The sequence below is a fragment of the Elephas maximus genome, chromosome 25 (assembly GCF_024166365.1).
Source record: "Elephas maximus indicus isolate mEleMax1 chromosome 25, mEleMax1 primary haplotype, whole genome shotgun sequence".
Taxonomy (NCBI): Eukaryota; Metazoa; Chordata; class Mammalia; order Proboscidea; family Elephantidae; genus Elephas; species Elephas maximus.
Window position 1 is genome coordinate 33307781 of NC_064843.1, and position 25331 is coordinate 33333111.

Consider the following 25331-nt stretch of genomic DNA (forward strand, 5'->3'; position numbering starts at 1 on the left):
GTGTTAATAAATGGCTTCCATTTGTGGGTCTAGCCCTCTGCTAGGTGGCTGCATCATTCAGGGATCTACCAGAGAAACAGAGCCAGTAGGAGATATACATTAAGAAATTTACTGGGAGAAATTTGCTTCTCCTGTTGTGAGGACTGGCTAGGCTAAATCTGAAATCTGTAGGGCAGGCCATCATGAAGAGCAGGCTATCAGCAAGGGCAGGGTGGAACCCTCTGGCACATGCCAAAGATGCCATCCACAGGCTGGATTTCTTCTTCAGGGAAGCCTCAGCTCTGTTTTTAAGGCCTTTCAACTGATTGTCTCAAGCCTGCCTGATTATCTAGGATAATCTCCCTTACTTAAAGTGAACTGATTATGGACTCCGATCACATTTACCAAATAACTTCACGACAACGCCTAGATTAGTATTTGATTGAATAACTGGGGCCTGTAGCCTAGCCAAGTTTACACATCACAAAAAACCCATCACAGTGGTGTACATATATTATCTAATCCCTACAACCATCCTGGGAAGTCGATCTTATCCCTGTAACTCAGACTTTATCCACTGTAACACATATGCAATCGAGTTGGCTTGAGCCAAACTTGTTCTCACCCTATATCCACCTTGAAATCAGTTTTAGCACACTATTGCATCCCACAAAGCCCAAATATGACTTCAAAGCGTGGAAAAATGTCAGTTTTACTTGCAATTTCAGGGAAAGTTGAAGAATCCCACACAGCAAAATGTCCCCTTCATTCTCCTATCAATATATTTACCCTTTCCTGAGAGTTTCCCTAGAGCAGCTAGCTACGTTGTACACTATTTTCTCCCCACTCCCACCCACCCATCTACTTTTTCTAGGTTTCCGCTTCCTCCTCAAAAATTCATCTGCTCAGAGTAAAATAAACTTGAACCAAACAGCATTCAACAAAGCCCACAACCACCCACTCTAGCATACCACAGGGAACAGGGTGTATGTGTGGGGCAGAGTATTGCCCAGTTCATCCCACTGCTCAGATATTATTTCTAATCCCTACACTACCCTGTTGTTGTTAGGTGTCACTGAGTGGATTTTAACTCATAGGGACTCCATGTGACAGAGCAGAACTGCCCCATAGGGTTTTCTAGGCTGTAATCTTTATGGGAAGGAACCCTGGTGGCACAATGATTAAGTGCTCAGCTGCTAACCAAAAGGTTGGCAGTCCAAACTCACCCAGTGGCTTTTCAGGAGAAAGACCTGGTGATCTGCTTCTGTAAGATTACAGCCAAGAAAACCTTAGGGGAGCAGTTCTACTCTGTCACATGGAGTCACTATGAGTCAGAATCAACTCGATGGCATCTAACAACAACAATCTTTATCCTAGTAAGTCAGTGTTAGTAGTCCCAATTTACAGAAGAGAAAAATGAGGTTCAGAGAGGTTACAAAGCTACGATGCAAGCCAAGGTTTGACTAGCTGTTCTTGTCTCGGTGCTGCTGCTCCTTCGCTTACCTGTCGCGCTTTCTTAGTGACAGCTGGCCACACCAATCTGTCTCAGTCAAAATCCATCCCTTAGTGGGTCGAAGACTAGACTGAGCCCTGCAGCCATGGTTAATCACCATGAGCTGCTGCAGGATTAACCAGAGACAGCCTCCATCAGTCACAGTCATGGTATCAATCTCAGCCTGTCATGTCAGTTCCATTTCCCGCATGAAGAAGCTTAGCTCCCTTCCTTCACACACAGCTCCCAGTCTTAGACACTGAATTCTGTGATCTGGTATCAAAGCTCTCTGTTCCAGGTGGGCTCAGCATCTTCTCAGAAACTCCAGGGTACTCAACACTGAAGCTGTAGACAGTGACCTCAGAATCCCACCCTGTGGGGAGCATGTCCATCTAGATAGATCACGGTTTCTCAACCTCAGCACTATTGACATTTGGGGCCACATAATTCCTTGCTGTGGGAGGCTGTCCTGTGCCTTTTAAGATGTTTAGCAGCATCCCTGGCCTCTACCCCCACATGCCAGTAGCACCCTTCAGTCATGACAACCAAAACTGCCTCCAGACATTTTCAAATATTCCCTGGGGGGCAAAATCGCCTCCCTTCCCCCAGTGGAGAACCACTGATCTACATGAACCTGCTTCAGATTATTCCCAATGAGCACAGAGGCCGGCTCTGTATTAATGGAAGACAGAGATACAGATACAGAGTGTGTGGGGTCCTGAAGAATTTTGTGGTGACCCCATGTTTGTGAACCCAATTCTGTTCCAGAACCTCAGGGGGTGACAGAGAGCTAAAGGAAACCTACAGGGAAAATGCAGGGAAGGGTTCACAAAGCTCCTAGCAGCAATTGTCTCCAGCCATGGAGGAGGGGAGGGTGATTCTGGAGAAGAGAATCCTGCATAGCCTTTTGTGTGATTTAATGAACTACCTTTTCAAAGAAATGAAATAGCATCTAGTATTTGGCATTATGGGGAAATACTCAGAATATAAGCAAAAGAAGCATTTAGAGTGGTATTCACAATGTGACTTCAACTCTGAAAAAACACGTGTGGTCCAAGAGACAAGTTCAGGTTTTACATGGATTATGATTTTTCAGTATTTTTATGAGGACTATCTTTCTTTGGAAACCCTGGTGGCATAGTGGTTAAGAGCTACGGCTGCTAACCAAAAAGTAAGCAGTTTGAATCCACCAGGTGCTCCTTGGAAACCCTATATCGCAGTTCTACTGTCCTATATAGGGTTGCTATGAGTTGGAATCGACTCAACAGCAATGGACTTGGTTTGGTACCTTTCTTTGGCAAGTGATACTAGTTTTCCATTTGTGGAAATAATATATTTTCCTTTTTAAATAAACTTGATTTTGAAATGAGCCAATTTAAAGAAAAAAGATAAGTCAATAATGGAACAGGTGACACAGGGCTATGATAACCTATGTGAAGGTGGTAGGCAAAGACTGACGTTGAGGGTTCCAGTGTACGTTACTCACCAGGCATCCTAGAAGGAGCTGCCTGTGTGTGTGGGGGGGGGGGGCGTTGCAGGAAGTGACTTCAGTGTAGGTGCTCTTCTTTGAGGAAGAGAAGCAGGACCACACTGTTCCTTCACACACCAAGCCCCTCCATGTCTTGGAACCTACGCTTTTATTGTTCCCAATGCCTAGAATGCTCTTACCCAAGTTCTTCACATCACTGGATTTTCTCTTCATTCAGGACAAAAATCACCTCCTCAGGTAGGCCGTCTCTGACCACCTAAAGTGTCCTCCTGTAGTGACCTATCCCCTCCCCTGTGTATTGCCCTCCAAGTGCTGAGCACCCTGTAACTTCCTTTGACGAAACAGCTTCTGTGTTTTGCTATTTCCTCCACTAGCCTGTGAGTTCCTGGAGGCCAGCAACTTCGACTTATTTGCTGTCGTATCTGCAGAGACTAACCCAAGACCTGGAACACACTGAGAGCTCTAAGTATGTGCTGAATCAAAGTGTTCTAAGTTTGGATGTCTCCATCTTAGTTTTAGCCCTTCCCACTATGCCACCTTGCACCAATAGCCAAAGTCAGAGATAGAGATGACAAGGCAGTTTGTGGTTCAGCATCAAACACATTTATTTCACTTTTATTGAGTATACAAGAACAGAGAGCACACGCATACAGCACAGAGCACTGAGGTGGGGGAGCGCTGGGACGAGAGAGGAGAGAGGGGTGTGAGTAAAGGAACAGGACAGCATCGCAGTTGGTTGGTAAGGTGCTTTTGAAAAAAAAAATTATTTAGAATGATGTTGCTCATGCAATTTCAGGCCAGTCTTGGAATGTGGTTGCAGGATTAAAAAACTGAAACAGGTCCTGGCACTTCTTATACCCTCCCAATGGAAAAGATCCCGAGAAAGCAAAGTAAGAGAAAATGACGATCTGGAGGATGGCAGAGTGGGAAAAGCCCCTGGTGAGCATCTGGTTCAACTTGCTCATTTTGTGAGTGGGGAAACTGAGGCCTAAAAACAGGAAGCGGTTGGTCCGATGTCACAAGGTGAGTTAGAGGCTGAGCCAGGATGGCCACTCCTTACTGCCCACGGGGGATTTTTCCACTTAGCCTCCTGGGTGGAGAGGCAGTACAGAAAGGATGAGAAGCGTAAAAGACAAAAAAGGAAAAGTAGGTTGAAGACAGACAAGTGTCTATGTTCTCTCTGAAGAGGAGGATGGGAAGGAAACAGTGCCCTAGATTTGGCTTTGCCACTCCTCTCCTCTGGTGGCGCTACCTGCCTCTCTGTGGAAGGAAGGTCACAGAACTCGTAGGATGAAAGCTTCCCAAACCCTGGTTACCTCGTCCCTACCCTGAAGTCACACTCTCAGTGGGGAGTGGGGTCAGAGGCAAAATCCAGAACAAAGATCCTTCCTCTGAGGTGTGCCCATCCTGCTCAGACCACCTGATTCCTACAAAAACAGAGTGGCCCAGAGAGGATGGAACCACACCAGCTTCTTTCTTGGCCAAAAAGAGCGAGAGTTCTCAAGTTGAGAAGGGTAGGAAGAAGGTTCTGTGGTTTCTCCACCAGGGTTGTAAAAAGAACCTGGTGTGTGGGAAGTGTGCCCCGCACTCAGGGGAGCTGGAGTGGGCCCACCGGCCTGGTCTGGGGGAAGGCGGCTGACTCTGCCATCGGAGCCTGGCCCTGGTGCAGGGCTCTCTGCCCGTTCTTCCCATTTGCCCACAGAGGCAAATGCTTTCCTGGGCCAGCACCAGCTAACAGTGAAGTGTGTATGTTGGGGTACCTGCTAAACATCAAGGGGGTGCATCTATCCTGGGCAATGTCAGGGCCCAGTAACTTGAAGGCAATGAAGGGAATGCTCTCAGAGGGACCAGCCATGGTTGGAGATGCTAAGGCTGGCTCAGACGGCTTTCCACATCCCTCCCCTCCCCTCACACTTTCTCCTTCAGCCCTAGAATGGTGCCTGGCACAGGTAGGTAATAAATATGTAATGAACGAATTCACTGGCTGCTTTAGAAGCAGGACTGGGGAGGTCAAAAGGGACTGAGAAATTAAACTGCAGTGGGACATTTCCCCTCGGAGAGGGACTCTCTGAGCTCAAGGAAGCAGCTTTTGGCAGGCAAGTCTGGGAAAGCCTGTGTGTGCCCGAGGGAAATGCCAAACTTGGGATAGGATCTTCTCCAAGGTCTTCTGTGGTCTCGAGGCAATTGTTGGGACTCCAAGGACACAGGCTCGGCTCAGATGCCAGTGGAAGGGGAGGTCTCCAAAGCCAGGGCCTTATACATAGATAGATCAAGCCTTTGAGTAACACCACCTTTCACCCTCAGCTGGGGCCTTTGGAAATGCAATTTAGACCTATCAGGGCTGCCCTGTGTTCACGGCCTCTTTACCATGGCTACTCTGGCCCAGGAAAGGTAAATGATTCAGAATAAGGAAGGGGTAGAGGAAGAGAATGAGTTGAAAATGTTTAGACAGCCGGGTTAAAGCCCCCATCCTGTCCGTGACCAGGGCCCACCTCCCTTTGGATGTGGAGTTAGTTACCACAATGAGAAGAGCAAGACACGAGGACTAAAAACCAAAGCAAGACCCCTACAGAGGTAGGGGAACTGAGCCAGAAGACCTCTGCTGGGGGGATCTGCACAGCCGAATCCTAACACTGGACCCCATGCCTGCACACAGACCAGGCCCTGGCTGCCATGCCTGGGGGGAAGGCATCACGGACCAGCATGTTCTGGACCACATCTGTGTTGCTTCTTTCTTGCCAAGCCTCTCCCCTCCATTTGGTGACCCCACCCTCCCCACCAATCAACCAATTACAAACACCACACACTGTATTACTACACTGAAGCTGGCAGCCCCTACTGTGAGCCAGCCCACACCCAGAGTCCGGGTCTCCTTAGCTGGGCCAGTTCAGTGAGATCTAGGAACCTTGGAATACATCAATCACAGTCAGATAATTAGAATTTTAAAATGTCAGCTTCATACTTACCAGCACTGTTTATTTTAATATTTGTTTCCTGTTATATGTAATATACATAACTTAGAAGCACATCCATACAAATCTCCTACAAGCTGCACCTTCATAATGAGAAACCATAAACATACAATGTCTACTTCCCCTCTGTGGCTTGGTTTTCTGTTCTTGCTTTCTTTTCCTTTCTTTTTCTCGTTTCAAATGAGAATCATCTGCGGTGGCCCTCAGCAGGACCAGGACACAGAGGGTGGGGAAGTGGGAGGAGGGAGCCGAGACAGAAAATGACGACAAGACGCGTGAGAGTCGAGGGTGAGGGAGGCTGTAGAAAGGAAGGTGGATTTTGCAGCCCAGTGTCAAGACCCAAAAAATAATAATCCAGTGTTCCTCCTCCTCCTTTCTAAGTGGGGAATTTTCTTTCTTGGAAAATGTTTGACTGTGCGTGTCTTGCTGCTGCGACTTCTCTTGCTTTGCTTGCAAAAGTATTTTCCTTTGCATTCAAGTGGGCAACAGACGGTGGAAAAACAAATGGAATGCTCGTCCACTAAATGTAACGTGCAGAACCAGAGTCATGTTGTACTTCTACAATCAGAATGGTCTGGCTTGCTTTTGTCATTAGGCTGGGGAACCGCGGAGCGAGGGATTATTGTTGTCATGTATTTTTTTTTTTTTTTCCTTGAAAAAAATTCCACCAATTCTTTAGTTTGTCTGCAAAGGAAAACGTAGGTGTTGAGATGTTGGTTGTTGCTGTCGCTGACTGCTCAGCCAGCTCCAGCAGCAGTGCAAGGACGCGGTGTTTCCTGTATATATATCTATATCTCTATATATCTATATATATATGCTTTTCCTTTCCCAGTTTCTCATCAGTGACAGTCCGTCGCAGCTGGGACGTCGGTGTTGAGTCGGAGAATCCAGAATGAAGGCCCCTTCTTAACGGTTCTCTGGCTTGGGTTGGACCAGAAATGCCAGCATCTCTTCACAGAGGTCAGGATTCCTGGGAGCCAAAGGCCCGGGAAGATGGGAAAGGAGGAAAGATAAGAAAAGTTAGGAACTTTTTGTCATTCGTTTTGTTTAATTGTGGTAAAATATATATAACATAGCATTTGCCATTTTAACCATTTTTAAGTGTATAATTCAGTAGCATTAATTATTTTCACAATGTTGTACAACCATCACCATCATTTGTTTCCAAAACTTTTCCATCACCCAAAACAGAAACTCTGTACCCATCAGCCCCTCTCCCCAGCCCGTGGTAACCACTCATCTACTTTCTATTTGCCTATTCTAGATATTTCATGTAAGTGGAATCACACCGTATTTGTCCTTTTGTGTCTGGCATATTTTCACTCAACATAATGATTTCAAGGATCACCCATGCAGATGGTATGTATCAGTACTTCATTCCTTTTTATGGCTGAATAATATTCCATTGTACGGATATACCACATTTTGTTTATCCATTCATCTGCTAACAGACAATCGGGTGGTTTCCACCTTTCAGCCATTGCGAAGAGTCCTTCAATGAACACTGGTGCACAAGCTGTCATTCATTTTTAAATACATACATAAATTAAATACATAGCAAATGGTTTTTTAACCAACCTTTGCTGTGTGCCAGCAGAGATCTGCTCCCACATCTCTCTGACTCCAAAGCTCATGTGTTTTTGTTTGCTTGTTTGTTTCTAGGAAATTAGCATATCTTTTTTTGCCGCTGAAAATTTATTACAGTTGCTTGTAACACTGACTAGCTGAGATCACAACCCTTTCACTTTTTCTTCCTATCTTATCTCCCTTCTAAGAAATGTTTAGTCATGATTGTGGATATTCTTTTTTTACTTTCCTTTTTATTCCCACAGGCTTTTTTAGTACAGCCTGCTATGTCCTGGGGATTAAATCCCAGAGAGCAGTGTTTAAATAAAGAAATTGGAGCCTGGATTCTAACTCAGGTTTGTGTGACAACAGAAGTTCACGGTTAAGAGTGTGGGCTCTGAAAGCAGACTCCCTGAGATTAAATCCTGCTCCCTGTAATCGTAAGCAAGTTTCTTAACCTCTATAAGCCTCCATTTCTTCGTCTGTGAAATGGATTCTGCCTCACGGGGTTATAGGGAGAGTTCAAAGCATGGGGTCCAGGGTATATTAAATGCAGAATAAATACTGCCTGTTCTTATTATTACTATTGTTGTTGTTATTAACCCATCACTATTCCAAGCTCCTTGAGAGTCAGGGCTGTCTTTTACTTATCTTTGTCTCTCTAGTGCCCAACACTGTGTCTGGCACATAGCAATACTCAAAAACATATAATAGATGGACATATCATTGTTATCTCTTACTGCCTACATGGTCAAGTGCTAACGGAGTGATAGAAAAGGAATCCTTCTTGGCTCATTTGACAGATAGGAAAACTGAGATCCGGAAGGGTTCAATGACTTTGCAAGTTGGTAGCACAACCAAGACTCTCATCAATCCTTAAACATAGCAAAACATTGGAAGGACAAACAGGTTCACACTTGCTGAGCATCCTCTGTATGTGAGACACCACCCCATTAGGTCACAGATACCATCCTATTTAATTATCACAGCTGCTCCTGAGGTAGGAACAATTAGCTCCATTTCATAGATGAGGAAACTGAGGCCCATCGAGCTTCTTCTTGAGCACAGAGCCTGGGTACGTTCTTTCTACTCAATTCCGCTACTTCCTAATTGGGGACTTTTTTTTTTTTCTCCTTAAAGTGGCAGGTCACAGCCTAAGTTTGCTCAACGGTTAGTAAAATACCTGCCCTAGAAATCAGTGTAAACATGACTCTGGGTGTGTGGGGCGTCTTCAAAAGCCCATGGACACTTCAGAAGCATGAGGGACATCTAAACAATGCCTAGTTAAAATTTATTCTTCTCAGCTTACTACAGCAGGGCCCCCATGTGCAGCATTTTGTTAGCTTCCCTCTAGTTAATAGTAATAACAGCCATAATTAACTTTTATTGTGCATTTACTATGTGCCAGGCACTGTGCTAACTACCTTCTATGTAGGACTTCAGTAACCCTATGAGGTAGATCCTATGAAAAGTCAGTGTGGTAAGGAGGTTAAGACCATGCAGTGGTTTGGAATCTAACAGGGAAGGTTTGAATTTCTAATCAATCCATCACTTCCCCAGCTCCATGACTTTAGACAAGTCACCCAATGTCTCTGAGACTTAGTTTCCTCGTTTGTAAAGTGAGGAAGTATAGTGCAATGGGCAGATGATAATATTTACGTCAAGTGTATAGCTCGGTCCCTGGAACAGAATAAGCACGCCATAACCAAATTTCGGGACATAACAGCAATTGTTATTACTATAATTATTATTGTCATCTGGCTGATGAAGAAACATAGGCTGAAATGGTTAAATAACTAGGCCAAGGTCACACAGTTAATAAAGGGCCGGACTGAGATTTGCATTCAGGTCTGGAGGACTACAGAGTCGTTCCTTGGGTTACCAAAAAGACGAACGTTTTTCAAGTACTTTAAAAAAGAAGTTTTCTGCCCGGCCACAATCGATGACTGCCCTGACAGGGAGCACAGCAGAGGACCCCTGAGGGAGCAGGAGATCAGTGGGATACAGACCCCAAATTCTCATAAAAAGACCAAACTTAATGGTCTGACTGAGACTGGAGGAATCCCGGCGGCCATGCTCCCCAGACCTTCAGTTGACACAGGACAGGAACCATCCCCGAAGACAACTCATCAGAAATGAAAGGGACTGGTTAGCGGGTGGGAGAGAGACGCTGATGAAGAGTGAGCTAATGATATCAGGTGGACACTTGAGATTGTGTTGGCAACTCTTGTCTGGAGGGGGGATGGGAGGATAGAGAGAGAGGGAAGCCGGCAAAATTGTCAAGAAAGGACAGACTGAAAGGGCTGACTCAAGAGGGGGAGAGCAAGTGGGAGTAGGGAGTGAGATGTATGTAAACTTATATGTGACAGACTGATTGGATTTGTAAACGTTCACTTGAAGCTTAATAAAAGTTATTAAAAAAAAAAAAGAAGTTTTCTAATGAAGTACTGATACATGCTACAACATGGATGAGCCTCAAAGCATTATGCTGAGTGAAAGAAGCCAGTCACATACTGTATGATTCCATTTTTATGAAATACCCAGAACAGGGAAATCTAGAGAGACAGAAAGTAGATTAGTAGCTGCTAGGAGCTAGAGAGAGGGGAGAATGAAGAGTTATTGCTTTAATGGTTGTTACCCCCTTGTTTGGGGTAATGAAAAAGTTTTGGAAATAGACAGTGGTGCTGAATGCACAACGTTGTGAATGTCTTTAATGCCACTGAAATGTACATTTAAAAATTAGGCAGATTTTGTATTGTATGTAGTATTTTATAATAAAAAACTAAAAAATAATTTTTAAACCTAAAAAAATTTTTAAATGAAGGCATTTCCTAATTCAGAGAAGACTTCCTCCCACCCCCCCACCCCCCGAATTAGTGAGGTCTGACTGTGCTAACAGTCAGGGAGTTCCCACTTGGTGATAACTAGTGATAAGATGTGTGGGCAGAAAAGGCAAGGGAGAAACTTGTCTCTCCAGGGCAACACAAACAAGGTGACCTTTATAGAAGGACCCAAAAGAGAGAGATAGGGTACATGGTGTTGCGTGGGGCAATGGCATCCAAAGAAAGAACTAAAAGAAGAGCGAGAAGGAGGAAATGAGACAGCTAAGTGAGCCATGAGGTGGGCAGACGTGAAAGACTGCATGGTGGTGGGGTGGGTGGGATGTGGAGACTGTGATGAGAGCACTGAATGGCCAGGGAAAATGGAGAGGGGGAGCCTAGGGACTGGCTGTGAATGCCCTGGGAAAGATGAGGAGGAGTGAGTTAGGGAATGGAGAAGATGCTTGAGAAACACACAATCAATCAACAGTCAGGGGACTGTAACTGGAAGGGGCATACTCCATCTCTTCATTTTGCAAAGGAAGAAATTCAGTTCCCACGAGGGAAGAGACTGACCCATGGTCACATCCTGGGTCAGTAGAATGGCTGGGATTAAAGCCAGGTCTCTGGATTCCTAATACAGAGTTCTTTGCATCAGTGGTTCCTACATTAAACTGTCCATAGACTCTCCTAGGGATCAAGGTATAAATAAAGATTCCCAAGGAATACAGAGTCTCAGGTCCTGGCCCAGACCTACTAGATCCGACTTTATGGAGATGATTCTCTAGTATCGGTATTTTAAATAAGTTCCCCCCAGGTCATGCAGCCAGTCCAGCAGCAGTTTGGCAAGTGTCATACACTCTACCATGCTGAGATGTGGGAGAGAAAAAGCAAGAACAACTGGACAAGTGAGTGGGCAAGAGTAACAATCACTTGAACGGAAGCCTGAAGGTTGGGAGGGAGGATCCACCAATGCCCAGCTTGCATACATTTCTTCTTCACCAGCACTGTTCAACCAAAAACAGAACATGAGCAATGGGAGCCTAATTTGCTGTGTAAACTTTCACCAAAAACACAGTAAAATATTATTTTTAAAAAAGAGAGAGAGAGAATGTGAGCCACAAATAGAATTTAAAATTTTCTAGTGGCCACATTTAAAAAGCAAAAAGTTGAAATTAATTTTATTAATATATTTAATTAATCTAATATATCCAAAACACTATCATTTCACATTGTAATCAATGTAAAAATTATTAGTGAGATAGTTTACATTCTTTTTTTTCTTCCATGTAAAATCTTTAAATCTTGCATGTATTTTGCCCTTAGAGCACATCTCAACTCAGATCAGCCAAACTTCAAGTGCTCAATAGCCATGTGTAGCTAGCGGCTACCATACTGAACAGCCCAGAAAGGACATTTCCCTCACTATAGAAAGTTCTATTGGACAGTACTGGTCTAGACCAGGGGTTAACAGCCTTTCAAAGTGGCAGGAAAATGTTTCAGTCCTTTCTCTTCTGACATTAAGGTTGGTAATCAAAGGAAGAGAAAGAAACATTCTTGTATATTCCTAGAAAAACTTGGTTCCCATTCATGGAAATGGGTAGAGTGGAGATTTGCTATTTGTGGGAGATCTTTGAGAAGGGTTTTGTTTTTCACTTAGATGCACACATCTAAGTATGCAGCTCAGTGAATTTTCGCATATGTGTACATTCATATAACCACCATCCAGATCAAGACGCAGAACATGTCCAGCACCCCAGAAGGTTCCCTTGGGTCTCTTCCCTGTCAACACTACACCCCAGAAGTAACCACTATCCTGCCTTTTATTGTTGATTAGTTTCTTGTATTTGAACTTCATATGAATGGAATCATACAGTGTACTCTTTTCTGTCTGTTTTTTTTCACTCAACAGAGCCCTGGTGGCACAGTGGTTAAGGGTTTGGCTGTTAACCCAAAGGTCAGCAGTTTGAATCCACCAGCTGCTTCTTAGAAACTCTATGGGGCAGTTCTACATCATCCTATAGGGTTGTTATGAGTCAGAATCAACGCAACAGCAATGGGTTTGGTTTTGATTATTTCACTTAATACAATGTAGGTGAGATTTTTTTAAATAGGTATGATAAAATTTAGTAAATTTCTACAGGTCCCTCAATTCATACTGTAAAGCCCTATATGCTGCCACACCATCTTATCCCTCTTGTTCACCATGGTCTTCATGGCCCACAAAGAAACATTAAAATATCAAGGCCCCTAAAATTCTGGCAGCAGGAGGCCTGAGAGGTCAAAGGTTTGCAATCCGCCAAGACAGATGGAACCAAGAACTCTGGTCATCATATCACCTTAGCAACATCCAGCGACCTGCGATGGAGATGGAGACTCAAGGATAGGACTATGTGTCATTGGGCTTCTCCTGACGTCTAGGTTGGAGGCCTGAACAACGAGGTCAACCTTGCCTCTAGCCAACCCACTTCAGTACCCATTGTCAACCCTTTCTTCCTCTTCTTAACCATTTCTGGATTGACCTTTCTGGGTTTGGGGCCTGAGACCCCAAAGAAGCTAAGAAACCAGTCTTCCTTCTCCTCCCCACTCCAACTTATCATATCTGGGGGAGCTACCTCACTCCTTTGAGCCACAAGCTGTGAAATGGGGAGGCAGGGGTAACAAACCTGAGATAGGGGCCAAGCTACTTGCTGGGATCTCAGATGGAAATGACCTTCAGAAGATTTCTGCCACTGTTCCCTCCTCCCTCTCATGGCTGCTGAGCTTCTCATAAGCCTTACCTGTGGCTTCTTGTCCCTCTCCTCCGGGGATGGGTCTGTTTCTCTGTATACGACAGCTTTGGTTACCAGCATGTCAGGATGCTGTAGTTTGGCCTCCTTGATGGCTAAAGCCAGAGCCTGGTGGAAAAGAACAGCAAAGTGTGAAACCATGAAATATCAGATATGGGAGAGCCCTTGGAAACCAACTAACCCAAGCCCCTTAGGGCACAGCTGGGGAAACTAAGGCCCAGAAAGGGGCAGTGGTTAAACAGAGTTAAAGGGAGAGACTACAGCTCAGGTTGTCTGGCTCCTTCTGGCTCCTATTCAATGCCCCTTCCTTGGGGGCTCCTTTTCAAGGATAGGATCAGCAGGAAATGGACACTTTTTTTGCCCTAAGGGCAGCCAACCCTGTGTAGCCCAGTATGCAAGAGATTGGTGTTTGTGGGAGGTCTTTGAGAAGGATTTTGTTTTTCACTTAGATGCATACATCTAAGTGGACAGCTCAATGCAAGAGATTGGGGATCAGGCAGTGCCACTGGGAATAACATTCCCCATCCCCTACCTGGTCTTGATCGACATCTTCGTCCCCAGTAATGATGATTCGCTTCTCGATCCTTGTCTCAGAAAACCCTCCTTTCACAGTCTGCAGAGGAGAGGGAGGCAAGGTCACCCTTGGGTCCTGCTGGGGGCAGTAGCCACGACAGGGGAACTATCCAAAGTGTCCCTGCAGGGCAAGTCTGAGAACCAGCAGTTACTTTCTCTCTTGGCTTCCTCAGTTTTTCCTTTTCTGGTTTTGGGACTTGAGAGAGCAGAGCTTGCCTGGTTGCCACCACTCCTCCAACTGCCAAACTGTCCCATCTAGGTCTTCTAAGCCCAGCTCTAATGCTGTCTCCCTGATCCTGGTTGACAATGATTCTGCTTTCCTGCCCCGGGACTTCCTGAACACCAAGTTTGTGTCTCTCACAGTTCTGGGCCTCTTTGCCTGTACTGACCTTATTTATGTACATGGGCTTGCTCACCTCGCTAGGGCCGGGCCTGTGTTTTATTCATCTCAGTATCCCCCGCCCCCATTCTCCTATCCACTCTGATCAGGGCAGGTACCGAATGCAGATTTGTTGAATGAACACATGAATGAAATGTGAATGGCGACAAAATTCTACCTTAAATGACTCCAAACAGTACCACAAGAGAAAATTTCACTGTTAATACTTATAATCTCTGCTGTCTTCTGAAAGGATTGGGTTTGGGTACAAGTTTAGAAGATGTGATAGAACCATATTAAAGGTGAGTGGTGGCTGAAGGCAATCCAAGCTGGAGTCAGGAGGCGACTTTGGGGGGGCACTCCTGAGCAGACAAAAAGAAAAGGGGGCCCCCAGTTGGCAGGACCGAGAGGGACTTTGGGAAAAAGTGTTAACTGAGCTATGTGCTGCGTGATGCAAAACCTCCCCGTAAAGCCTTCAGTGAAGTCGACACTGGTCACGAATGCTTTTGGTGAGAATGGGATCTTTCTGGGGGAAGTAAAGAGGTGCAGAGGACTGTATAGGAGCAGGCAGGGACCAGGACAGTGTATGTGCACAAAGGGCCAGTGCTGCCTACCAGACTGGATAGCTCATCAAAACCTCCAGTTCAACCTGGCTCCCTGGCCTCTCTCCTCCAGGTCTCCATCCCAGGCCTGAGATCCCTCAGGCCTTCCTCCTGGCCACTCAGTCTTGGATGCATTAGGCACCTGGCTCTCAGCCCTTTGTCCTGAATGGCTGAGTCACTGTGGATGCTTCCAGAAATGCCTCCCTTCTTTAGTCCTTCCTGCCCTTCCCCCCTTCTGACTCCCACTCTGATCTAGGCCCTCAGCCCCTAGGTCTGAGTTTTTATCAGTCTCCATAACTCTTCCTCTTCTTTCTCCCATCTAGTGCACATCCTGGTGGATCCAATCTTATCTCCTTAAATCTGTTTTCACTGGGACACTCCCCCATTAAAACAACTTGACTGACAGCTTTCCATTTTCTCTCAGACTCAGAGCCTCCATAATCAAATGTGTCCTGGTATTTGTCTGCATAGTCTGCTTCCCCTGGCCCCAATCCAGCCTAAACTGCTCACAGTTACACCCCCTACATGCTTCTTCTTCCAGATAGAGTCTGCTCCTCCTGTTTCTCACAACCATGCATTGCTTATGGCCACCTTCAGCAGCTTCTAGCACAGAGTCTGGCAGGAGGCTGATACTCACTACCATGAGCTCAGTGAATGAACAAACAAATACGTACAGTTTCTGCTCCAATCTTCTGCTTTGCTTAGAATGCCTATACCTGTCTTCTCTCACAAGTCCTACCTGGCTTTCCAAGACCCTATTCAAAATCTACTTTTTCCAGGAGAGCCTTCCTGACTTTTCTGAAGCTCCTGGATTCTTTTTACCGTGCCCTCTTTAAACTTTTTCAGCACTTAAGGTCTATAAGGCACAAACGCATGGTTCACGATTACTTCAAAGGTGATACTCTCGTTGCCCTTCCCCGACACCCAGCTGGAAACGCTGTAAGGGTAGGGTCCATGCGCAGGACGACACGTAGCACAGAACGACGAGCACAGCACTTGAGAAACTGGTAACACCACAGGTGTCCTCTGTTTGCTTTACTGATTAAGAAGCCGAAAACAGCACAGCAATGGTAAGGGACCTTCCCGACCCCTGCAGCCAGGCTGGGAGTGTATGGTGCCCTTGCTGCTACTCACTTTGGTAACATGGGTGGTGGTGGAGGTTGAGAGGGTTTCCGCGATGGCGCCGTAGGTGCTGGTGAGGACATCTTTCCCGATGATCTGCAGAATATAACCACCCCCCACCCAGGGTATCAGGTAAGGACACAGGACACTGAAGGGGTGGGGCTAGGGCGGGGTAAACCAAGGGCAGAGGATGGGCCCCATGAAGGTGAAGTTTGGAAGCCGAGATGCTTGCAATTACTGAGTCTAAGAATTCAAAAATACTGGAATCTTTGGAATCCTAGACCCATAAAATTCTCAAACCCTGGAATCCAAGATACCTAGAACCTGAGATGGCTGTAGGCTCAGAATCCTAATATTACCCTAGAATTTAACGATCCTAGAACCTTAGAGGAAACCCTGGTGGTATAGTAGTTAAGAGCTGCGGCTGCTAACCAAAAGGTCAGCAGTTTGAATCCACCAGGTGCTCCTTGGAAACCCTATAAGAACAAACAGAGGGGTCCAAGGTGGAAACAGAGGCCTCCTGATCCCCCATCCTGACAGAGCCAGGAACAAGGTCTCTCCAGGCCTAGATGATGAGAACAACAGATGTGCAGAACGCTAGAGCTGAAAGAGACCACATAGTGACATACTCAGGGTCACGGGTGGTCACCAACACAGCCAGGTCCAGAATCCAAGCCTCTGGACTCCTAGTCTAGTGCTCTTCCTGAACAATGAGGTAAGGAACGCAGATGCAGAAGAGCTGTCACAGGTGACAAGGTGAAAGGCCATTTTACCCCCATACTATCAATGCTTGGCTTAAGTGTATGTGTGAGAGAGACAGAGCAGGAGGGGCTGTTGTGGAGGACAGCTGGTGAGATGGGACTCTGGTGTGCACCAGGGAACCCTGTGGGCATCTGAAAACAATCCAGCTTCCTGGCACTACACTTAAAAGGGCAGCATTTGGGGCTCAACGCTGCACTGGCAGCGGGCCACCTGTGGAGCCATGCCCACATTCTCAGTGCTGAGTCCCCTAGCCTGAGCTGGCACTGCCCACTTACCGGAGAAAGAGAACGGATTTCCGTGGCCACCGTCTGTGGGCCTGGGATCATGGCAGCTGCCCCCTTCCCGGACTTGACACTGTTTTCCTGGGGAAACAATAGTGCTCAGATCGCCAGGTCTCAGGTGGGCGGGCCCCCAGGATGGCCAGAGCAAGTAGCCATGTGGCTCTCACAGCCACATGATTGAGTCGTAACATAAGAAGCAGAGTCTGAAGGCATTCAGTTTGGTCTCCTCTCACTCATTCACTCGCTTGCTCACTCGCTCATTCATTTAATCAACTGCTCACTCACACACCTGCTCACACACACTCATTCATTCAATAGACATTTACTGAGTGCCTGGCGTTAGGGACACTGTGGTGAACAAGACACAGTACTGCTCTCTGGAAGCACTAACACAGGAGTTGAGACATTCAGGTCCTCTTCCTGATTCTACCACATTTTAGCCATGTGACTTGGGGCAGAGCCACTTCCTGTCTCTGGGCTTCATGGGTTCATCTGTAAAAAGGGGACCCCGTCCCACCTCCCATGGAGCCCTTACCAGGCTAATGGAGGAGAACGGGCTTCACAAATAAAAATCTGTAGGATAAATGGCGGACCATATGCTGGGTATTAATAATATAATAGTAGCTACTGTTTTCTGAGTACTTGCTATGTGCTAGGCATTATGCTAAAGATGTTACATGCGTTATCTCATTTAATCCTCACAACAACCCTAGGACACAGTTTTTTAATATTCCTGTTTTACAGATGAGAACTGGAGGGCCAGAGAATATAAGTGGCTTTTCTATGTCCCCCAGCAAATTCATGACAGAGCCAGAATTTAAATCCATGTTTGTCAGATTCTAAGTCCTACATACTCTTTCTGCAACACCACTCTGTCCTCGAAATTCTTACTCAAACCTGCTCTTCTGGTTCTACCTTGGAGTCTACCTGCTGGGTTCAGCGCCCCTAGGATCTGGCTTGCTATTCCTAGAATTGTCTATGGACTTACTGACCCATCTCCGGCAAGGGGCCTGGCTACCTGCTCCTACATCCCAATTTCTGTACCATGTTAGGGCTCAGCCTTGTTTGTCCAAGGGCCCGGTGTCTCTTCCACAGCTCCTTGGTGAACTGAATCCTGGTCCTAGTTCGTGCATGGTACCAGATCTGGACCTCTGCCTGCTCAGGGGCCAGTGAGCACAGAGACCCCGTGCCCTGCTCCTGCCTTTCCCCAACACCTGCCTCCAGCTTGATGCTGTCAGTGAGCTGGCTATTTGGTAATTCATCCACAAGGCACTTTCTCAGGCTCACCTGGAGTCCCAGAATGTGGACCAGTAGCAGGTCTTAAAAGGGCAGGCTTCCAGGCTCAATGCTTCCTTTTTCCTGGCTTAGGAAACAGCTTCTGGCCCCTTTGGTTCCTACTGTCGTTCCAGGCTATCCTCCCTTAAAGCCTCTTATGTGCTCACTGCTCTGTTTTCCCCAGGACAAAGCCTCACCTTCACCTTCACACTGAAAAGAGGCCACTAATGGGGAACAGGTCACTCAAAACAAGGCCCATCTGCTCCTCCCTGCCTCTCCTGTATCTTCAGCCAGCCCTCTCTCCTGCCTCAAGGAGTGGTTCCTCTCCCTGGCCAAGGTGAACCCACCATCTTCACTCCAGACCCCTCTTCCTTCATTCCCAGGACTCTTCTTCTCACTTGCCACCCTCTCTCTGGGCCACCTTAGCTACTCAAGGGCTTCTGCTGCCTCATCAAGGGCAATGTCCCTTATCTCTTTATATGTAGCCCGTATCTTTGTTGAACCCCAGACTTTTAAAACCAGTTGTCTCATACACATTATCCCCTGGAAATGTCCCACAGGGACCTCAGACTTAACAGATCCAAAATGGAATTCTCTGCCTCCACCTGCCCCTGACACATACCTACCACCAAACCTGCCTCTTCTCCTCCAGTGCTTTGTTTAGATCAGTGGTTCTCAAACTTGAGGGGGCAGTACCTGAAGGACTTGTGAAAACACAGTTTGCTAGGCCCCGTTACACAGTTTTTGGTTCAGTTGGCCTGGGATGGAGCCTGAGAATGTGTATTTCTAAGAGATTTCCAGGACCCCACTTTGAGAACTGCCGGACTAGTGAAAGCATCACTAGCCCATCTTTCCATCTGAATATTCTATCGATGATCGCCTCCTGTACTTCCCTCCCTGCAGGCATTTCTTGCCTCTGTCCCCTTCTCTGAAGCCACCTCCTCACACTCCGACCCTGCCCCAGCCAGGCACCAGCCTCTAAAACAGTTCTCTGCCTCCTCTTTCTGTCTCTCCTTTTGGCATGTGGGCCCTGGAGCTTAGGAACTCTATCTTCCTCAGTGCTAGATTCACAGTGCCTGGTGCAGTACTTCACACATCGTGGGTGTTCAGTAAATATTTGTGGAAGGAAAGAGGGAGGCGGGCAGGGAGGGAGGAAAGGAATTTTTGCTCCAGTCCACGCCCCACACAGGCTGCTAGACTGATCCTTCTAAAACACGGAAACACATATTTGATCATCACATCATGCCCCTATTTAAAATATTCCAGTGATTCCCTCTTGTCTCCAGGATGATGTTTGAACTTCTTACATGACATTTCAGGCCCTTCGACCTCTGGCTCCAGCCTCTCTTTCCAGCCTCTTCTCCCCCTGCTCCTCCTGCATACACTTGACATCTCAGTTCACTGCCCGACCACTTGCCTTCCCCTGAACATGCTACGCTGCTTCCCATCCTTGCCTCTGCACCTGCTGTTCCCACTACCTAGATTGCCTTCTCCTGTGCTCATACCTTCATCTCTCCTTCAAGCACAGCTCAAATGTCACTACCTCAGGAAAGCCTTCTCCAGCTCCTCTCCCCTATCCTCCCTGTGCGCCCTAGGATGGCATGATTACACTGTTAAGTTCCATGAAAGCAGGAAAAAAAATAACAGCAGCTCACACTTATCAACCACTTACTATGTGCCAGGTACTGTGCTAAAGGCTTGGCATAGATTATCTTAGTTCATCCTCACAACAGCCCTTTGAGGTATGTGCTATTATTCCCTCTCACCCCCATTTTACAGAAGTGAAAACTGAGGCTTGGAGAGGTTCAGGTAACTTGCCCCAGGTCATCAAGCCATGAAGTGGGAAAGGTGGGCCTTGTTCACCACTGTGTGCCCAGGACCTGAACCCAGGGGTGCAACACATCAAGGGTGCTTGTGATTATTTTTTGAATGAATGAATTCTAGCAGGCAGTGTATTTTCTTCAACTATGTATCCCCATACCAGGCAGATAATAGAGACTAGTAAGTGTTTTTTGGAACAAATGAATAGATGAGAGATGGATGAACAAATGAATGACATGAACTGCCTGTTCACCATAAGAACGAGCTTAAATTTAGCCCTGTAAGTGTCCCAATGTCATGTGGTTGAAGGGACAGGTAGAACTGAGTGACCAGAGAAAGTGTGCAAGCTGGTGATGGGCTTGGGTTTATTTATTTTAGAATCTTTGCTTATTCAGAACCTACTTGCTGCATAGTCTAAATGGATAACATTCTCCTCCTATGCTATATATCAGAGGTTTGGCAGGAGAAAACATTTGAAAATAACTTCCAACAGCTCAGGGCCTTCTCCAGCCTAAGCCTCAGTCCAGCCCCACCTGGCTGACGTTCAACTTGGTCAGGAGAAGGGAAGAGGGCAAAGTGGTTGAGGCTGAGAGTAAGGGTTCTGGAGTCACACTGCCTGGGATTGACTTGGCTCTACCATTATTGGTTGTGTGACCTTGGGTAAGTCACTTCGCCTCTCTGAATCTGTTTCCTCACCTGTAAAGAGTGGAGAAAAAGAGCATCTACCTCAGAGTTGAGGATTCAGTCCTCATAGTGAGGACTCAGTTAGACAGTCCATTCACAGTTCTCAGTACACTGCCTGGTACCATGGCATGTGTGCCAAACACTCTGTTCTGTTTCATCATCAAATGGTCTTATCTTATTAGAGTCTCACAAAAACCTGTGGACCAGGCAGGAGGGGGATTATTCCCATTTTACAGATGAGGAAACCAGAGGCCAAAATAGGAAAGGAGCCTTCCTTCATGAGTCAGACAGCAAACAGGTAGCAGAACTACAAGGCCCCTCGGGAGTTGGTCCAAAATCCTGAATTTCAAACTTAGGTTCACCGAACGCCATCTATTGACCAAGGTGAGGAAGTGGCCTGAGTCGTAAGAGAAAAAACGCACAGCTGCGGGGGGCGGGGGTGATCCTCAGGAAGGGTCTTCATGTTCTCCTTTAGACAGATGGTGAGATTCACCAGCACAGTCTCCGCTGCTATCGCTAATCAAATAATACCATCCCTCCTCTGACCTGTTTCCACGGCTGAAATAATCCAGATAACGGAGGCTCAGGGATTCCACCTCCCACAGGATTCAATTTGGAAAACTGAGATCTGATTGTGTTCCCTCTGGCAACTAATGTACCATACAGTAAGAATTTGACTGTATGTCCCATGCCTGGCACAGCGGGTGGCAGGTGAGGGCTCCCTGAAGCTGGGGGCCATGTTAGCTTGTTATCTGGCTATTTTGGAGGGAGAGGGCGTTGGTCAGAGAAAGGGAGGCCTCCTGGGTCCTACTTACCATGGTGGTTGATATGGTCTCTGTGGTGATGGAGGGGGTAGTTGTTATGAACTCCTTCCCCCCTGGAGTACTCCCATCAACCTGCAGGCCAGAGGAGTTGTTAGAGGTAGGGAAGCCAGATCTATCCTGCAGGCATCTGTCACCTGGGCTCATGGTATTCTCAATTACAGACAAACTGAGAGACTGTGTGAGTGCACTGAAGTGGGGAGGGGGGCATGTCCACACACCAGAGGCGTCAGAGCTCCACCAGTTCATTTCAGCCCTCTTATTTGACAAAGGAAAAACGATCCCAGACAATCTGGCAAATTCTATCCAAATTTAAATGCATAAAGGTTGCAGCCTTGAAAACCCTATGGAGAAGCTCTACTCTGCACACATGGGTTGCCATGAGTCAGAATAGACTCAACAGCAACTAACAACGATCCTTTGACCTAGCACTCCTATTGCTAGGAATTTACTCTTTGGATATAACCTTTGAAAAATCCACCAAAAAGTGTGAACAAGGAAGTTCACTGCGGCGCTGATCATTAACTGTGAAAAACAAAAGCTACCACAAGGTCCACCAATGGGAGATGGACTAAAGAAATTAAGACTCACCTCCTAAGCGGGCCTAAAAAGAATAAAACAGGCCTATAGCTGCTAATGGGGCCCTGGTGGTGCAGTGGTTAAGCGTTTGGCTGCTAACCAAAAGGCTGGTAGTTCAAATCTACCAGCTGCTCCTTGGAAACCCTATGGAGCAGTTCTGCTCTGTTCTACAGGGACATAATTGACTGGACGGCAACGGGTTTGGTTTTTCAGTTATAGCTACTGGTGGAGCCCTGATGGTGCAGTGGTTAAGAGCTCAGGCTGCTAACCAAAAGGTTGACAGTTTGAATCCACCAGCTGCTCCTTAGAAACCTAAGACAGTTCTACTCTGTCCTATAGGACATAATCAACTCGATGGCAACAGGTTTGGTTTTTCGGTTATAGCTACTAGTGGAGCCCTGATGGTACAGTGGTTAAGAGCTCCCAGCACTGGAGCTGTTCTGGCCATTAAGAGCCAAGAAGGCGTCTCTCAGATCCACAATCTCAATTTTCAAGTTTAAAATCCACAAAAGCACCTGTGTTTATTTATGACTGCTTTCTCCAGGGCGGTAAGTATGCTTCTTCTTGCTAAGACAAGTGATATTTGGCTTTCAGTTTCTTCATTTTGCCAATCTGATGTGGAACCCTCATGCATATAAAATTATCCAAGGTGAGTTGTTCTGACTAAAGCTGGATTGGGGATCGCTCCCTCTTCCCTCCCAAAGAAGTCTCTGGGATACCTCAAGAAACTTCTCTGGCTCCTGATCTACTAGACCTCACAACACTCCCAGGAGAAAGAGGTAGATGATCACCTCTACTTTACAGATGGCAAAATTAAGGCTTTAAGAGGGTATGGTTTGCCCAGGATAAGAACCCAGGCCTCCCTGAGAGCCCAGGGAAGACACTGAGGCTCAGAAGTATCAGGGTTAAAAATGTGGGCTCCAGAGGAGCTAAGGTGGAAAGGTTGGCCAAGAGGCCTGGCCACAGCAGTGGGAACCACCCCCAAACACCCAACACTTGTGCTCAAGTTACACGGGAACTCATGGTTTACCTGGGTGGTGTCCACAGTGGCGACTCTGGTCTGCAGTACAGCCTCTGGCTCAATCTTCTTCCTGATGGCCAGGCTACTGACAGTCATGGTTTCTGTTTTCACTGGCTGTAAGGAGATGAGGGAGAACATTCCATAACTCAAGCTCTAGCATGACTCTTGCTTACACGCAACTGTGGTGTACGGTCAGCAGCTTATCTCCCACCAGCACAGTTGGCCAAAGTCTCTGGAAGGGTATGTGAGTCAGGGCAAAAGACGCATGGGGTGGTGTTGCAGACAAACAACCCAATAAGAAAGCCAGAATCACCACCAGCACCCAGCTAGCTCTGCCCTATGACCCCGTACCACACAACCTCATGATAGCTATGTTTTTTTTCGAGGCCACCCTTAAAAGAGCATTTCTGGCATTCAATTAATATACTCTGTACCAGGCCCCACATTAATGTCACTGAATCCTGAATGACTTCAATGGCTATGCCACCATCTCCTCATTGCTTCATTTGAACTGTTCTTTAGAACAGGAGCCACACACTTCGGTGCCTACAGGAGCCAGGCAGGAGATGTAAAGGAGTAAGGTGGACTCGTTGAGGACCAGGGTGAACGAAGAGCACGTCTGATTCCACTCAGATTGGGCCAACTGTTGCCACTCAGGAAAGCAGGTTCTGAGTGGCCAGATCTTCTGATTTTTTAATGATACAAAAAAAAAAAAATTTGGATTTTATGTCCCCCTTGAGCATTTTAAGCATTATGCTCTTTTAAGAACTATCTATATGGGCTCAAACTGACAACAGCAACTCGAACAATCAGATAGGCACTTTAGGGGGAAGTGAGTTTATGTTAATGGAGGAGGAACAACTCAGGAAAGGAAAGGTGAGGATGGTTGCACAACTCAAAGAATGTAATCAATGTCACTGAATTGTACGTGTACGAACTGTTGCATTGGTGTATGTTTTGCTGTGTATATTCTCAACGATAGCAAAATAAATAAAGTCTGGATTTTATATTCAATATCCTGAATTTTATATCAGGGTCAAAGAAAACACATATGCTGCCCAGATCTGGCCTGGGGCTACCAGCTTACAATCTACTCTAGAAGTCTTAAGTGAAATAATCAGTTTCTTCTGAGGCCTCCGTTATTGGGCCTTGGTCATGGTTATACACACTGTAAGTGTTAACATATCTGAGTTGGATGAATGAATGAATGAAAGTCTAGCTAGTCATCTGGTGGGTTGGCAGTGGCGGGGGGATTCATACAGATGGTTGTAATGCTAAGATATATTGATTCTCTCAATTAATCATCTTGTAAGTGCCTGGGATGTGCCAGGCCTCAAGCAAGGTTTGGCCCCTGGCTTAGAGGAGCTCTCACCTGATGGGAGAGCAGACTCATCAGCTGATAACCTGACTACTTTGGACAATGCTAGAGCAGAGGATTAAAGAGAGGTGGCTGTGGAAGGAGAAAAACTTCTACCTAGGGTGATCAGGAAAGCTTATGTTATAGAACTGATGTCTGAATTGTGTCCTGGAATGTAACACATTTGCAAAGCAGAAAAAGGGAGAAAAAGCCTTATACCCAGAAGGTACAGCATGGAGTGAGAGCCCAGAGTGGAACAGCTCTTAGTTCAGTGACTGGAATATGGGAGAAAGGAGAGTGTGGTGGCAGGTAGGCTGGGGCTGGAAGAAATGTGTAAGCAAAGGAATGATGTGAACATAGCTTATAAAAATCCCTTTGCAGTTCTGTAGAGGAGGGACATAAAACAGAGAGACCTAGACAGTCTATCCTGTGCCCCCTCAATGAGACACTTCCTCTTCTCCAGAAGCTTCCACTACCACCCGATGACCCCAGGGCCATATGGATTGAAACTACTGCCCCTTCCCCAGGAAGCCCAAGCTCTGGGGAGAGGAGTCTGGGCCTGGAACAGGAAAAACCATCCAACTTTCAGACCAAGTCACAGGAGCCCCCGATAGCCTACAAACACATGCTCTCTGCAGGTTCCATGCAATACAGGCAGGGAAAGGAGAAGCAGTTGAGTAAGACCAGCCTGCCTCCCGCCCTTCCCCCCCTGTCATCGCTTGACCCCAGGCAAGCAATGGGGTCCCAGGGTTAAAACATCAAGGAGTGCGTGTTATGGTTAAACCAACATGGCAAACATGCGAGTACAGAACCATGCTGTTCTGCGGAGGGGCAGTCATGCAATGTGAGACCAGGCTTCAGGATGCAGGACTCTGGGCTGCAGGCTGGCTGCTCAGTCTTCTCACAGAGGGCCCAGGGCCCTCCGAACAGGCAGCGCCGGGAGGAGGC

The 25331-nt window shown here is 46.6% G+C and overlaps 1 protein-coding gene across 9 annotated transcripts in view; it reads right to left on the minus strand.

Annotated features, from left to right (window-relative positions):
* Positions 1-3549: 3549 nt before the first annotated feature.
* Positions 3550-25331, minus strand: part of EPB41L1 (erythrocyte membrane protein band 4.1 like 1) — a 143654-nt gene continuing 121872 nt past the window's right edge. For all 9 annotated transcript variants that reach the window (XM_049868836.1, XM_049868835.1, XM_049868839.1 and 6 more), the window contains 7 exons: positions 23036-23140; positions 21421-21501; positions 16820-16906; positions 15795-15878; positions 13639-13719; positions 13098-13214; positions 3550-6902 (listed from right to left, as the gene is read on the minus strand). In XM_049868836.1, the coding sequence (XP_049724793.1) occupies positions 6894-6902; positions 13098-13214; positions 13639-13719; positions 15795-15878; positions 16820-16906; positions 21421-21501; positions 23036-23140 (564 nt within the window). In that variant the 3' untranslated portion in view covers positions 3550-6893. The remainder of the gene's footprint in view (positions 6903-13097; positions 13215-13638; positions 13720-15794; positions 15879-16819; positions 16907-21420; positions 21502-23035; positions 23141-25331) is intronic.